This window comes from Cordyceps fumosorosea (genome assembly GCF_001636725.1).
Source record: "Cordyceps fumosorosea ARSEF 2679 chromosome Unknown scaffold_3, whole genome shotgun sequence".
Classification (NCBI taxonomy): domain Eukaryota; kingdom Fungi; phylum Ascomycota; class Sordariomycetes; order Hypocreales; family Cordycipitaceae; genus Cordyceps; species Cordyceps fumosorosea.
Window position 1 is genome coordinate 1331993 of NW_017387303.1, and position 13329 is coordinate 1345321.

At 54.5% G+C, this 13329-nt stretch overlaps 3 protein-coding genes across 3 annotated transcripts; 1 reads left to right on the forward strand and 2 right to left on the reverse strand.

Annotated features, from left to right (window-relative positions):
* Positions 1-3871: 3871 nt before the first annotated feature.
* ISF_02109 (General substrate transporter) lies at positions 3872-5572 on the forward strand (the record flags this gene model as incomplete). The annotated part of the gene is made up of 2 exons (XM_018845716.1): positions 3872-4170; positions 4231-5572. The coding sequence occupies 2 exons, from the start codon at positions 3872-3874 to the stop codon at positions 5570-5572; spliced, it is 1641 nt and encodes a 546-aa protein (XP_018707439.1).
* Positions 5573-8106: 2534 nt separating this feature from the next.
* On the reverse strand, positions 8107-9480 carry ISF_02110 (DNA-binding protein; the record flags this gene model as incomplete). The annotated part of the gene is made up of 1 exon (XM_018845717.1): positions 8107-9480. One exon carries the CDS (start codon positions 9478-9480, stop codon positions 8107-8109), a length of 1374 nt encoding a protein of 457 aa, XP_018707440.1.
* A 2800-nt stretch (positions 9481-12280) lies between these two features.
* Positions 12281-12843, reverse strand: ISF_02111 (hypothetical protein; the record flags this gene model as incomplete). The annotated part of the gene is made up of 2 exons (XM_018845718.1): positions 12281-12554; positions 12605-12843. 2 exons carry the CDS (start codon positions 12841-12843, stop codon positions 12281-12283), a joined length of 513 nt encoding a protein of 170 aa, XP_018707441.1.
* Positions 12844-13329: the final 486 nt, after the last annotated feature.

Consider the following 13329-nt stretch of genomic DNA (forward strand, 5'->3'; position numbering starts at 1 on the left):
GCAAACATGTTCCCCAGGATGCACTAATAATAGGGCTTTGAAGGGCGAAGTTACATGCCGGCCTCGGCACCCGATCCGAAAAAAGGATTTGGAGACTAGTCAGTGAAGTTGCCTCCATCATGTCGAAGTGGCGAACGAAAAGCGGCCGGCAATGGCAGCCTGATATTTAGTTGTAGGGTAGGTAGAGTTCACCATGACAAAAAGCAAGAGACACTACATGTTGGTGCGCCACAAAGGAGGAAATTCCTAAAACGAACAAAGAAGAAAGTCGTGAATCTAATGAAAGCTAATTTCATCGGCTCGTTCGCTCCTTAGGCGTTTTGTTGGACTTGATGTACTTGATGTACTTGATGTACTTGATGTACTTTGTCTGGGGCATTCTTCTCCTCGCGTCGATGGAGAGGTCAGGGTAGGATCTACCGAGGAGAGCGGCAATTTATTTCCACGGCCACCACAGAGATTCGTAGCCAGTTAGTTAGAAGCCAGAAATTTCGCTTGTGCCACGCGCGTTCAAATCAGGCAGGCCCCGAAGCTAGCAAAACATCGGCCCGGATGGAAATTGAGCCGCGAACGGCGAACGGCGCTTGTACGTGTTGCGACGGCGGCGCGGTGCTGCTGTCAGGATCTCATTCATGTGACGCCCGTCGTTCAGGGCATAGCTATATGACCATGATCTCGAGCAAGACCTAAAGAGTGCTGGGCCTCCTTCAAAGGCTACCACAAGATTGGTAATCGCTTTGAAGCATTCTCGTAACAGCAACTTGGAAGCGAAGAGCTTCTTCCCTGCTGAGAAGTCATTACGTTCAAAATTATCACCAATGCCCCTTCTTTCATACAACGTTTCTTTTGAAGCCAGGATAATGATACGCGAGGTGGATGTCGCCCCGCCATTCCTAGAGCGCCACGAAAAGCCCATGGCGGCGATGGTGGAAACAGTGCGGTAAAGGCTGACAAGCTTGAACTATTCTGTTGGCCTGGCTGGCCTTGTTCAAGGAGCGCCTCAAACGCCTCGTGACTGGCGATCTTGTTCTCGCTTTGTATTAGCCCAGGCCCGACCATTGGCCAGACTGGGGGCAGCTTCCACACGAGGTTCCATCGGCCGCGCCTGGGGTAAGAAACGTGCTGCTTGGTTACCTGTGGAGCGCAAAGGGTCCCGGGCCAGAAAGAATCTTCTCAGCAAATGTGGGCAAATCGTCGTCGCCAAGAGTCGCAATGCGATGGCCAGCGATGATAGCGTCTGAGTCTTCTATTGCTTCGGAGCTTGCTGCTTCTATTTCCAGTGGCTTGATGGGCGCCAGCCTCCCCGCCGCGAACGAAAAAAAGCACAGAGAAGTCGCCGAGCTTGGCTTCTCTGAGTGGCACTGTTCCAACAAAAAAGCGTTTCGCAACCGATGACCAGCATCTGGCATGTGTTTGATCGGACCTACTGTGGAGTTGTGGCGGGTTGGGATCCGTGAAGCAGCAGCTCTTCGCCCTTGACAGCCTCCCAACGGCTGGCCGGGAGCGGCGTGGCGTGCAAGCTGGTTGCGGTGTGCGTATCGCCAACCTTGACAGCAAAGAGTCAGGCGGGCAGAATTGGAGAGGCACCAAATTGCAGCACTAGCGGGCCCGGACCATTGCTATTATTGGAGCGCTTGATGCTGGCAGTGGCCACTGTGCTTGATCAGCATCCATACATATGTACAGACGTACATCCAAGGTACTTTGGGAAGAAGCCCGGGAGTCGCCGTCTTGGTGTTGCATCAAGGCGACAGCAGAACAACGGCATGGTTCTTTGTGTGTAATCCGGGGTAGCAAAAGTCAACTTCGGCTGCAGTTTGTTCGGAGAGACTTCGGCTGGGTGGCCGTAGCCTTGCCTGAAGCCTCAACGCTGATTGACAAGCGGTGATTTTAGTGCTGTGAGCGCCCCATGGCTGCCCCGTCGCCCATGTTGCATTCTCAAGTAGATAAGTAGGTCCGAACTTCAGTTGCCTTGCTTTGTTGACGGTGAGGGGTCTGTGACTTGCAAGCACACACTTCAGTTGTCGCAGTGGTGACTCGCCGGAGCCGAAGCAAAGCACATAGGGTCGAGCTGCCGACGGGTCTCAACATGAGCACGGGTAATTGGTACGGCACCCGACGTGGTTGGCGTCGTGGCGCAAGCCATGGTGGAGAGATTGCGATGCGGTGGGTTGTTCGTCAGATACATCAGCCAAAACCACCGACAGGCTGGAGAAGACGGGCGCATTCCAAGAGTCGAAGACCAAGCAACGGGAAAAGGAAGAATTATCGGCTGTATGCAATTAGAATCCCATGCCTCTTTGGTTGGTGTGAACCCCCTTTTGTCAGAGCCGCTAGGGAGCCTTCCAGACCACGTTTCTGTGGCAAGTATCCTCCCCCGCAGCGTGGATCAGCAAATGATCCGCGACAAGCTGAGGGCAGGTTAACAAAGGCCGTCTTCATTCCAGTGCCGACCACCACAACACGGGCAACGGAAAGGTAATCATCAGCCGGGGAGCTCGAATGCGGCAGAAAGTCGTCTGAAACCAAGTCTTGGGGAGCGCCTCTGACGTTGGGCCCAAAGGCAGAAATCAAATGCGCCGGCTGGTGTCCTCCATCTCGGCCCTGCCTTGTCGCTGGACGGACGGCCTAATTCTCGGCGCCATGCACTCCACGTCGTGAGCTTTTCGGCTGGCCGATCCTTCTACCCCCTCCTGTTGTGCTGGCCCACGCCCCCCGGCATGGCATGCCCCAAGTGGCCAACACCTGGAACAGCCCCCAAGCCTGACCTGAGAGCTTGGAGATTGTTGTTGTTGTTTTGTGTGGAACTGGAACGGACAGACTTGCAGTTTTTACACAGGTATCCAGAATACGGTTGCGGGTATCGCACAGGGTAGCACTAGGTAAGGGTGTTGTGTTGGAAGAAGGATGGTGGTCGGAAGTCGGTTACGCAGCGTCGTCCGACGTTCAGCTTCACGGGGTGCGTGAATACTTGTTCAAGAATAGGGCTGGTCAGTATGGTTCGTGCTTCAATAGTGCAAATACCGATGCAACGATGCAATCACCCGCCTCCTGTGAGGGAAGATGAAGAACGAAGCCAAAACAAAGACGGCACAGTGTGAGTTGTGGGAGGAGGAAGGATTCGAGAAATTTTGGTGGAGTCATGATAAAAGGGCTGGAAGGAGGGAGCGGGGGTGGGGGGTGCGACCAGGAAGGATACGAATACTGGTACATTTTCTCCCTCAAAACATGATTGAAAAACAAAGTATCAAAAAGCTTTCAGCAGGATTTCTTCTAGTGAGAACTGCATACATACGTTATACTTTGTACTTTCTTCTCTGGCGTAATTACAGCCGTAGCTGGCCTGTCTCTTGCCCACCACCACCTCACTAATACTGCGCCGTCCCACACCATCATGTCGCCTCGACACTCCCAAATACCCCAAATGCAAACCCTCCCCTCCAAAAGTTGGCACAAAAAATAGACTAAATCATCAGTCCGGCCGCTCATGGATCCCCTGCCCGCGCGCATCCTTCTCCAAATTGGAAGCCCTGGCCGCAAGCCACCTTTTGCCATCCTACCTTCCCCATGGGCAGCCACACGGGAAACCCCCCCCCCCCCAGCCTTCCTTTGCCTCTCTGGACCTACTTACCTTAATGCTGACGACCGAAACCTAAGTGCCAACTAATCTTATTACTTTTCTTTATTCCTTCCCATTCCTATAAAGAGCACGGCTTCCCACCCCTCCCTTCAGCCTCGTGCCTCGGATTTCTTTCTTTCTCGCTCATGTTGTTGACTTCCTTGAACGGACTGACGACAACTTCAGTACATTAACCAAGACAAAGTATTTTATCAGATCTCACCTCCAGGAGAGGTCGGTCCATCCCTGACCATGCCCATCGGCAATTTGTACGTCATTGCAGGCGTCTCCGTCGTCGGAGGCGCCTTGTTCGGCTTTGATATCTCGTCCATGTCGGCCCAGCTCGGCGAACAGTCCTACAACTGTTATTTCAACGACGGCCCCAAGGGCCCTCCTTTCACCGAGGAGCCATGCAGCGGTCCCAAGCCGCTCACCCAGGGTGGCATCGTCGCCTCCATGGCCGCCGGCTCCTGGCTCGGCGCTCTGATCTCCGGTATCCTTTCTGATCGCATAGGCCGCAAAAAGTCCATCATGATTGGCGCCGTCATTTGGTAAGTACTGTCTGGCCTCGAACAGTGGTCAACAACTTTGTGGCTAACCCCTCAACCCAGGGTCATCGGTTCCATTCTTTGCGCTGCGGCCCAGAACAAGGCCATGCTCATCATCGGCCGCATCATCAACGGTCTCTCCGTCGGTATCGAATCTGCTCAGGTCCCCGTCTACATTGCCGAGATCTCGCCCCCGTCCAAGCGCGGTCGCTTCATTGGCTTCCAGCAATGGGCCATTACCTGGGGCATCCTCATCATGTACTACATCTCCTACGGCTGTGCTCAGATTGGCAAGAACGAGTGGAACGACCACAGCACGGCCAACTGGCGCGTGCCCTGGGCTCTCCAGATGATCCCAGCCATCTTCCTCTTCTTCATGATGATGCCTCTGCCCGAGTCACCCCGCTGGCTCGCGCGCAAGGACCGCTGGGAGGAGTGCCACAACGTTCTCACCCTCGTCCACGGCCAGGGAGACCCCAACCATCCTTTTGTCTCGTACGAGTTGCAGGATATCAAGGACATGTGCGAGTTTGAGCGCCGTCATGCCGACGTGACCTACCTTGATCTGTTCAAGCCAAGGATGCTGAACAGAACCGTCATTGGTCTCTTCACCCAGATCTGGTCTCAACTTTGCGGCATGAACGTCATGATGTACTACATTACCTACATTTTCGAAATGGCGGGATACAGCGGCAACGCCAACTTGCTCGCGTCCTCTATTCAGTACATCATCAACGTCTTGATGACTGTCCCCGCGCTTCTCTGGGCTGATAGATGGGGCCGTCGCAAGACCATGCTGATCGGTTCTACCCTCATGGGTACCTGGATGTTCATGAACGCTGGCATCCTCGCCACGCACGCTGAAATCATCCCCAAGGAGCAGCGCAAGCAAGATGTCCTGTCCATGACGGTCTCTGGTGCCCCTGCCAAGGCCCTCATTGCCGGAACTTACCTCTTCGTCGCCTCTTTTGCTCCCACTTGGGGCCCGGCGTCCTGGACGTACCCTCCCGAGCTGTTCCCTCTTCGTCTTCGCAGCAAGGGTGTCGCCCTGGCCACGTCCGGTAACTGGGCCTTCAACACTGCGCTGGGTCTCTTCACGCCTCCTGCCTTTGCGAACATTGCCTGGAAGGCCTACATCGTCTTTGCCGTCTTCAATGTCGCCGCATTCGTCCACGTCTTCTTTGGCTTCCCCGAAACGGCCGGAAAGACGCTGGAAGAGACCGAGGCCATGTTCGAGGACCCCAAGGGTATTCCGTACATTGGCACCCCTGCCTGGAAGACTCATCCTGTCACTGGCGCCATGCGCAAGGCTGAGCACGGTGATATCGAGGCTGCGGCCAAGACTGCCGACATTGAGAAGCCTCACACCCCTCCGGTTGAGCAGCACGAGGTCACCACACCGTAAATGTGCCTCATAAAAAGAAGGGGTGGCATCTTGAAAAGAAGCTGCTGGCTAAGCTAATACCTGGCGCTGCTTGTCGGCGGCCACTTACACGGCAGCTTGGAGGTGGACTGACTATATTGACGGATGGTTGGTAATATGAATTATTTTGTAGTGTTTTGTTTACAAGGATACCAATGGACCATGATTTTCACTACCCGTTCTCCATCAACGAAGCGACATTTAACACACTTGGTCACTTATGTATCCGAACCTTGCTGAAGTTACCGTCGGCTGTTGGCGCCCCTCGTATGTATTGCCTCTAAGTCGGGCTTCGACGCCGTGGCGCCAGCCACTTATTGGTCAAGATGTAGCGGCCGGCTTCAGGCGCCACATCGGCTGAATCAACCCGAGCGCGAAGCTGACCTGGTAAGTGGCGCCGACTAAAGATAGATGTCACGGCCAGCACACAATAGGACGCCCCCAGACCAGCCAACCTGCCAACAATAGTGGTCTCGCCCAAAATCACCGTAAAGGGAAATACATACACTGAAAAACTATGATAATGTGTGTAAAAGAATACCCCGGTGCTGAAGCTCTGGTACATGAGGCTGTATATGGTTCCCTCACAAACTAGGGCCTCTCGCTTCAACTATGGTGGAAATAGAGGTACAAGACATGACATTTGATAGGGGCATCTGTAGTATATGAGACATATCTCAGCCGTGTTGATTGATGGGAGAAACTCGGTTATTCGTCGATGCGCATGACTAGCCGCGCATGTTCTGCATGCATGCAAGCCTGACCTGGCCTTCAGCCGACCTGGCCTTTAGTCGACCTCGTCATCGCACGCGGGGTAAATAGCATTGTGCCGTCTCAGATCTTTGTCCCCTTCCAGGAAACATTCATTCGAATATATGGTCTGCTTACAACTATCAATTACCCTGCTCCGAGAGTCCTTCCCGCTATGCCGCCATCCAACGATCACGATCAACCTCGTGCCGTGATGATACCTTCGCTGGTGCTCGCCAAATGTGGCGACGGTTCAAGAAGAACATAGGTGCTGCACATCGTTCGCCTAGCCCCAAAAGTCGCATTATCGAGCGACAATTGACCAATAAAGGTGATGATACCCTGGGCCCAGCCTCCGCTACAGAGGACGCACTCGAGGCACCTGTGGCACCTGAGCCTAAGGCAGCTGATGCACCTGAAGCACTCGAGGAACCTGAAGCAATTGAGGCACTCGAGGTACCTAAAGCACCAGAAGAGCCGGCGCAGAAGTCTTTGTGGGACAAGGCCTACACAAAGCTCAAAGCCAAAAAAGGAAAAACTCGTCACCGAATACGAGTCGCTGCTTCTGCAACAACATTCGCAGCCGACGGAGCAGGACGCCCCCCGCCAGAGGACAAGGCAAGAACAGCTGGATGATACTGTGACTAGAGGACTTGAGCGCATGGATGAAAAGAGAGCAACCTACACCATTTTTGGTGAAAAGTTGGTTGTCAAGAACCAGGCTGCTAAAGTCTCAAAATTTCTACTCCAGCTCAAGTCGTTCGTTTCTGACGCTATCATTTGGAGTGAAGCAAACGGGTGGCAAGTCCCCCAACGGATCGCGACTGCTGATGGAGGGCTCTCTGCGGTTGCATTCTCCTCGGATAGCCATCGCCTAGTTTTCAGCAGTTTTGAAACCGGTCAGTGGCAAATGTGGGAAATTGCCGCCGATGGAAGCTTTACAGTTTTACACGAGTGGCGGGTTCCTCCCTCCGTCAAACCCGTTCGAGGTGACGAGTTTGTCATTCTCACTGAGCGGACGGCACATTCGTCTTTGGCGGCAGAAAACGGGCATTCTTGACGTTTGTGGCATTGCAGCTGGCGTCTCTGAGGAATTGGACCCCGGGCCTGAGTTATGACAGGAGCGTGACCGTCGCTTACCCTGGTACGCCTTTCCACCAGGCCCCCAACCCAATCATCGCGTTCGACATCGGGAAGACGACGTGCTACTGTATGTGAAGACTGTGCATGGCACCAAGAAGCGAGGTCCACACGATCAACAGCTGGTGTACGAGGGTTATGGGGTGAGCAGCGATCACAAGTGGATCATGAAGGGTTCTGACAAAGTTCTCTTCGTTCCGACGGACTATTGCCCCTGGAAGAAGCCGTTGCTGCTGGGATCGATGGCTGTCTTGTTTCACCGCAGCCACGTCTTATTACTCAAGCTAACGTAGAATGCGATGTCTCTTCTGTCTTCTCTGTCTTCTCTGTCTACTATTCTCCATCTATTATATTTTTCCATCTATTATATTTTTCCATCTATTATATCTCAATTCTAATAATACCTACTTCTAGAGTCGTAGTGGCCAGGGCTTGTAAAGGGGACATTTGTATGTACAACGATTATGAGTAGACCCATACATCTCCAACATTACATGGTTATTAACCTGCGCGCATGAATGTAGCAGAGAAACTCATGATTGGATACCCTATGCTCTCTAGTACTCTTCTATGCTCATAATCTACCATCATGTACTCATCCATGTTCGTAATGTTCGTCGCCATGCTCAATCCTCCCGGCAATCCCACTCCACCCATCTCCGGATAACCTCGTCCACCCTTCTCACATCCTCCCTCGTCGCGCCCACCTCGAACCACTCCCTGTGATCCCTCCCGCACGCCTTGCACGTCTCCCTCTCCGCCCGCAGCCCCATCCCCGTGAGCTCAATGTGCACCAGCCTCTCCACGCGCTTCGCGTGCGGCGTCATCGCCCCCGCCGGCAGCGGCGTCGATGAGTCGTCGTCGCTCCCCCGCCCGTGCCGACCCGGCGACGGGGTCGGCGTCGACGAGGACGCGTACGGGTAGTACCGCAGCACCTCGACGTCGTACCCGCACTGCCGCTGCCACTGGTTCATCCGCCGCTGGACGTTGGCGGCGCGGCCAATCTTGAGCAGCATCGTCGTCTTCCGCCTACCGCCGGGTGAGGACTGCGAGGCGTAGCGGGAGACGGCGTCGCTGGCGCGGCGACCGCGCGGGGTGGACGGCGGAGGGGCGAGCAGGGACCGGGCCGCTTCGACGGGAGCGCGCCGGTGCTGGTCGCCATCAGCGGCACCGGCCTCCTGGACTAGCCAGAACATGTAGATGTAGCCCGGCTCGTCGGACTCGGTGATGGGGCGGACCAGCTCGGCCATGAGCAGGGCCGCGGTGGCGGCGTCGAGGGAGTTGGGGATGAGGCGCTTCAGCTGCGCCGTGACCGAAACGTCCGATCTGGAACTCTTGGCAGGTGACGGCAACGGTGGCCGGTACGGCGGCGGTCGACTCGTAGGCGGTCGCTGGGGCTGATGGGTCGGCATCGGCTCCGGCTGGTATGGCTTGTTCGAGGGTCTCGGCTTTGGCTTCTCCTCCGGTTCGTCCTCTACCTGCTGAATTGGAAGGCTGAAGCAGCAGCAAAACGCGAGCTGGCTCGTCTGCTGCTGCTGCTGCTTCTGCTTCTTCTTCTTCTTCTGTTGCTGCTGCGGCCTCGAGTGTCGCACCGGTTTGCTCTCGAAGCCCGCTGGATAAGCCGACACCCCCTCCTCCCGCCCCCCGTGCGGCCTCCTACCCGGCTTGTCGGGCCGTCCCGTGGAACCCACGTCCACGAGGCCGAGCCGGTCCGCCAGCGTGTCCAGGCTCGTGCGCTCCTCGCGGATCGTCGGCGGCTTGGGTCCCGGGCTGGAGCGCGCCGAGTGGCTGCTCGCCTGCTCCTTGTGCTGCCAGCAGTACAGGCTCTCGTCCGCGGGGTCGTCGGGCGCGGCGGTCAGGCGGTGCGTGCTGTCGGGTCGCGCGCCAAGCGGCCGGCGGCAGGGACGACCGGCCGAGGTGATGCCGCGACATGTCGACTTGGGGTTCTTGGAGTCGGAGCGTGCGAGCAGCGACTCGGGCGTGTTGGCGACAAACGGCATGGTTGGGCGCGTGGGCGCGAACGCACACAGCCGCGGGCGCGTGCGTTCGGGTTTGGAGCAAGAGGCCGTCGGGCACCACCAGTGGTGTAGGTTATGTCATTTGAAACAGGTAGTGATTTTGAAGCTTTTGAGGAGAAAAGATTAAAGGAAAGAAGAGAGGTACAAATTTGAGCGTTTCGATGAGGAGAAAGATCTTTGATCCAGACTGTCGCAGGAATGTTGAAGGCTGGTTGCTGGCGGAGGCAGCTTGCGCCACGAGGTTGGTGGCTGTGTAACTGTAACTGTGGCAGAGATCTGGCTGTCAAGCCGAAAGCAAACATCGGACCTTTTTAACGACATTCATCATTCATACGAGCACATTGAAACCCAATCCAGTGGAGTCTTGAAAAAAGCGAGAGTATGTACGGGTAAAATTGTGATGCTTTTGATACGCGATATTGCTGATACACCCTCCACCCCCCTTATTATATCAGGTTGGGGAAGGTTCTGTCAGGATGGTGGTGGCATTGTTATATCTTTGTTTGCCTGGGTCTCAGTTCCAGGCGCGCTTGCGGGCCTGTTCCGGTCGGCAGTCCGCCGCAATGAATAAGATTATTGATTATTTGTTATTGTTGTTTTTTGCCTTGGTCGCAGGTGTCGAAGTCTGCATTCTGCAGGCATGAGGCCTAAGGGCAGATGTATTCCCAGTACTCGCAGTTGTGGGAATGTCAAGCAGAGCTGATTCACCATTGTGCTATTTGGTCATTGTTGTCGCTACCTTATGGTACGGAGGTACCCATAGCTAGGCCTCCGTTGCAGCCATTGCAGGGGCAGGCAGCCACCGCCAGGTTTGGGCGTTTGGACACGCCCATTTCAACTGCGACTTCCAATATGAGAATGGGAAACGCGTCATGTCAAATGAGAGAGGGTACTACTCTTCACAGGCTGCTGGTTTTAATGTCTCAAAGGTTATTAAGATTTATTAGGCAAGCTATTCCGAGGGCTTTTCCTGACATAGCTATGAAATGTTCAAAACAGTCAATTGACGACGCTTAACTCCATGAATGACTCGGAAATTGACCAAAATCCGCCCTTGATATCATTAATCATTTAAAATTACAAATTCTGGCCATTCGGCAGACGACCGCTCGAAGACAAGTTGGAGCGGAGCTCCTCCAAAAGCGGCCACATGGAAGAAGCATCGGCTTCTTCACGGCGCAATAAAAACTTTCTGAACTCATATCCCAGATCTTTAGCGCTAAAAGAATCCGTCCCATCAACATACAAGTCAACAAGGTCATCCAGTAAGACTCGTAGGTGGTGTTGTAATCGCGGCACATGAGGAGAAGCAAACTCTCACAAAACTTTGCAAAGGCTGGAACCCGCACAGTGGAATATTCTGACGACAATCGCCCTTGGCCCCTGCCCGGAGCGGCTGAGGGAAGTGAAGGGTCCGACGCACTTAGGATACTGCCGGCGTTTGCCGACATAGGAGAGTCGAGATCTGTGAGCTCCCAGAGGCTGTCGGATTTTTGGTACAAGGATAGCACAAACACATCACTCATGTGAAAGTGCTCCAAAGGGCGTTGAGCCTGAAAACGACATGAGCAGTCGCAGTTCAGGTTCTTTCGGCAAGGAGTAAACTTGGCCTGGGCAAGGGCAGATGAAGCTGCCGTTATTTGATCATCGGGCACAATAAAGGCCACATCCTGTTATTGGGTCAGCGCTGCGTTGGGTTTCGAAGGAGAGGGTTAAACGAACGTCAATGATGGTTGGCACACCATAAATCGTCAGCAAATAATTGCCCCAAAGAACATTTGGCACACCAGCCGAGTTCAGTATTTGGCATACTCTCGCAACAGGCTTGCCATCCAGCGACGTCTTGCCCACGATGTCATCCATGACTGCAAGGGAGGAAGTATTGGTGAGGTACATGATGAAACTGGGTAGATTAAGTCCGCACTCGGCGAATAAGTACTTGGTACAGGGATATCATGTGAACTTTACAAAACTCTTTGTTTTGGGCGCTTTCGGTATGTGTAACAGATGTTCACTTGCGGAGATGGATTGTTTCTTCATCAAGATGAGGCTCAAGTGGTACAGATCGAATTCTTTATAAAGCTAAGCTACCACCATTCATACAAATAGACCATTGCCCTACACACTATATAGTAAATTTATATAATAGGATTAAGAATTTTTATTATACTATTTTGACATGTGGCTGACGCAGCCACCGGAGGGAGGCCAAGGCTTTTGGGTTCTATCAGGCCATAAAAGTCGTGCTTCGCCTGCGTAGCGAGGGTGAAGGCCGACGAGGCGGGCGTCATGCTGTTCCTGGAAACGATGACCGCGTCGGGAGAGGCGCTGCGGGACGTACCGCTGTTCGCGCTGCCGCTGGTGCGGACGCGCAGGGCGGCGGCGATGAAGGGTGAGGGAGGTCAGCCTCCGGGCCGCCACCACGTCGTGAGGGGGCTCATTGTCGCGGCGGCGGCGGACATGGTGTCGATGAGACGGGCTGGGTTCCTTTTTTTGGCCATGCCGGAGAATCCCGGTCCTGCTTGGGTGCTTGAGAGTCGACGAGTGGTGAAATTTGTGTAGACATGTATGCGCCTATCGTGGTTCGGGCGACGGCGGACAACCCTGTGATCGCATTAGAAAAATCGAGTAGCAAGTACCGTCAAGACTGCAGCTATTTTGATATCAAGTTGCCAGTGTTATCTGGTTATATGATGCAGTAATGAAATGCTTGATGAGTCCACTTTGGCCGCGTCTTCCTGCCGGGAGCATTCCCCCGTCGTCCGGCGTGAAAGCTACATCGTTACAGCGACGCCCTCTCGGTCGTCCAACTATTAAACCCCACGATTCCCTCTGCGAGCACCGCCCGATCGGTCCGGCCGTCGTCATCGTCAGCGTAGACGGACACGCGGCGTCCGATGATGCCGTCGCTGCCGACCTGCAGCGAGAGCGCCTGCGGCAGGGGCCACTCCCAAACACCTCCAGCGCCGGCCGCGATGGCTGGACTCGTCGCCGCCAGCCGTAGTTGGCGGAACAGGCCGCAGTCGCTGGCATCTTTGGTCATGTCGCCTCCCGCACTACATCCAGTTAGCAGCATGTACAGGGTATGAAGTAGGGCAAACGCAACTGGATGACGACGCGGAGATCGGAGGGTAGAGTCGCCGTCTGCCACCGCGGTTGGTCAAAGGCTAGTCGTGCATGGGTCGCCTCGGCGCTGTCGGGATGCCCGGGAGTGTGAAATGTGAGGTCGCCAGTCATCACGGCGGCCACTGTCGTGGTCGTCGGCGACGATGAGCCGATCCCGGGTGGGTTGAGGGCGACCAGGGCGCCGCCGCGGGGGCGATTCGTAGTCTCTGGGCCGCACATGATGTCTTTTTGAAATTGGATTTCCGCTTTCTTTCTTTCTTTCTTTTTTTTTTCAAGAAATTTCGCGTCTTTGTTGAGTCGAGGAAGATGGAGAGTCGCCTTGGCCCCGGCTTATATATAGCCACCGCTCACCAACCACCAACCACACAGGCGCCAAAACTTGCTCGTGTACCGCCTCACTGAACGACGATGAAACAAACATGAGAAACCTTCTCAGTTATAATAAGACAAAAAAAGGAAAAAGGGAGAACACACAGCTTGTGCATCATATAAAACAGCCCAATGTTGCTGCAACCAGCTCAAAGCTGAAGGCGGCCCGGCCCCACTGGTGAACCTCTATGAGCAAGTTTGAGAGCGAATGCTCCGATTCAAACTCATGCCTGCCGGACCTGACTTGTTTTGCGATACCTTGAGGGCCATCTCTCATGTCTTTGTGAGATCTATCCAATGACAGGCCCCGAGGCTCACGTCATACCCCCGATTGGC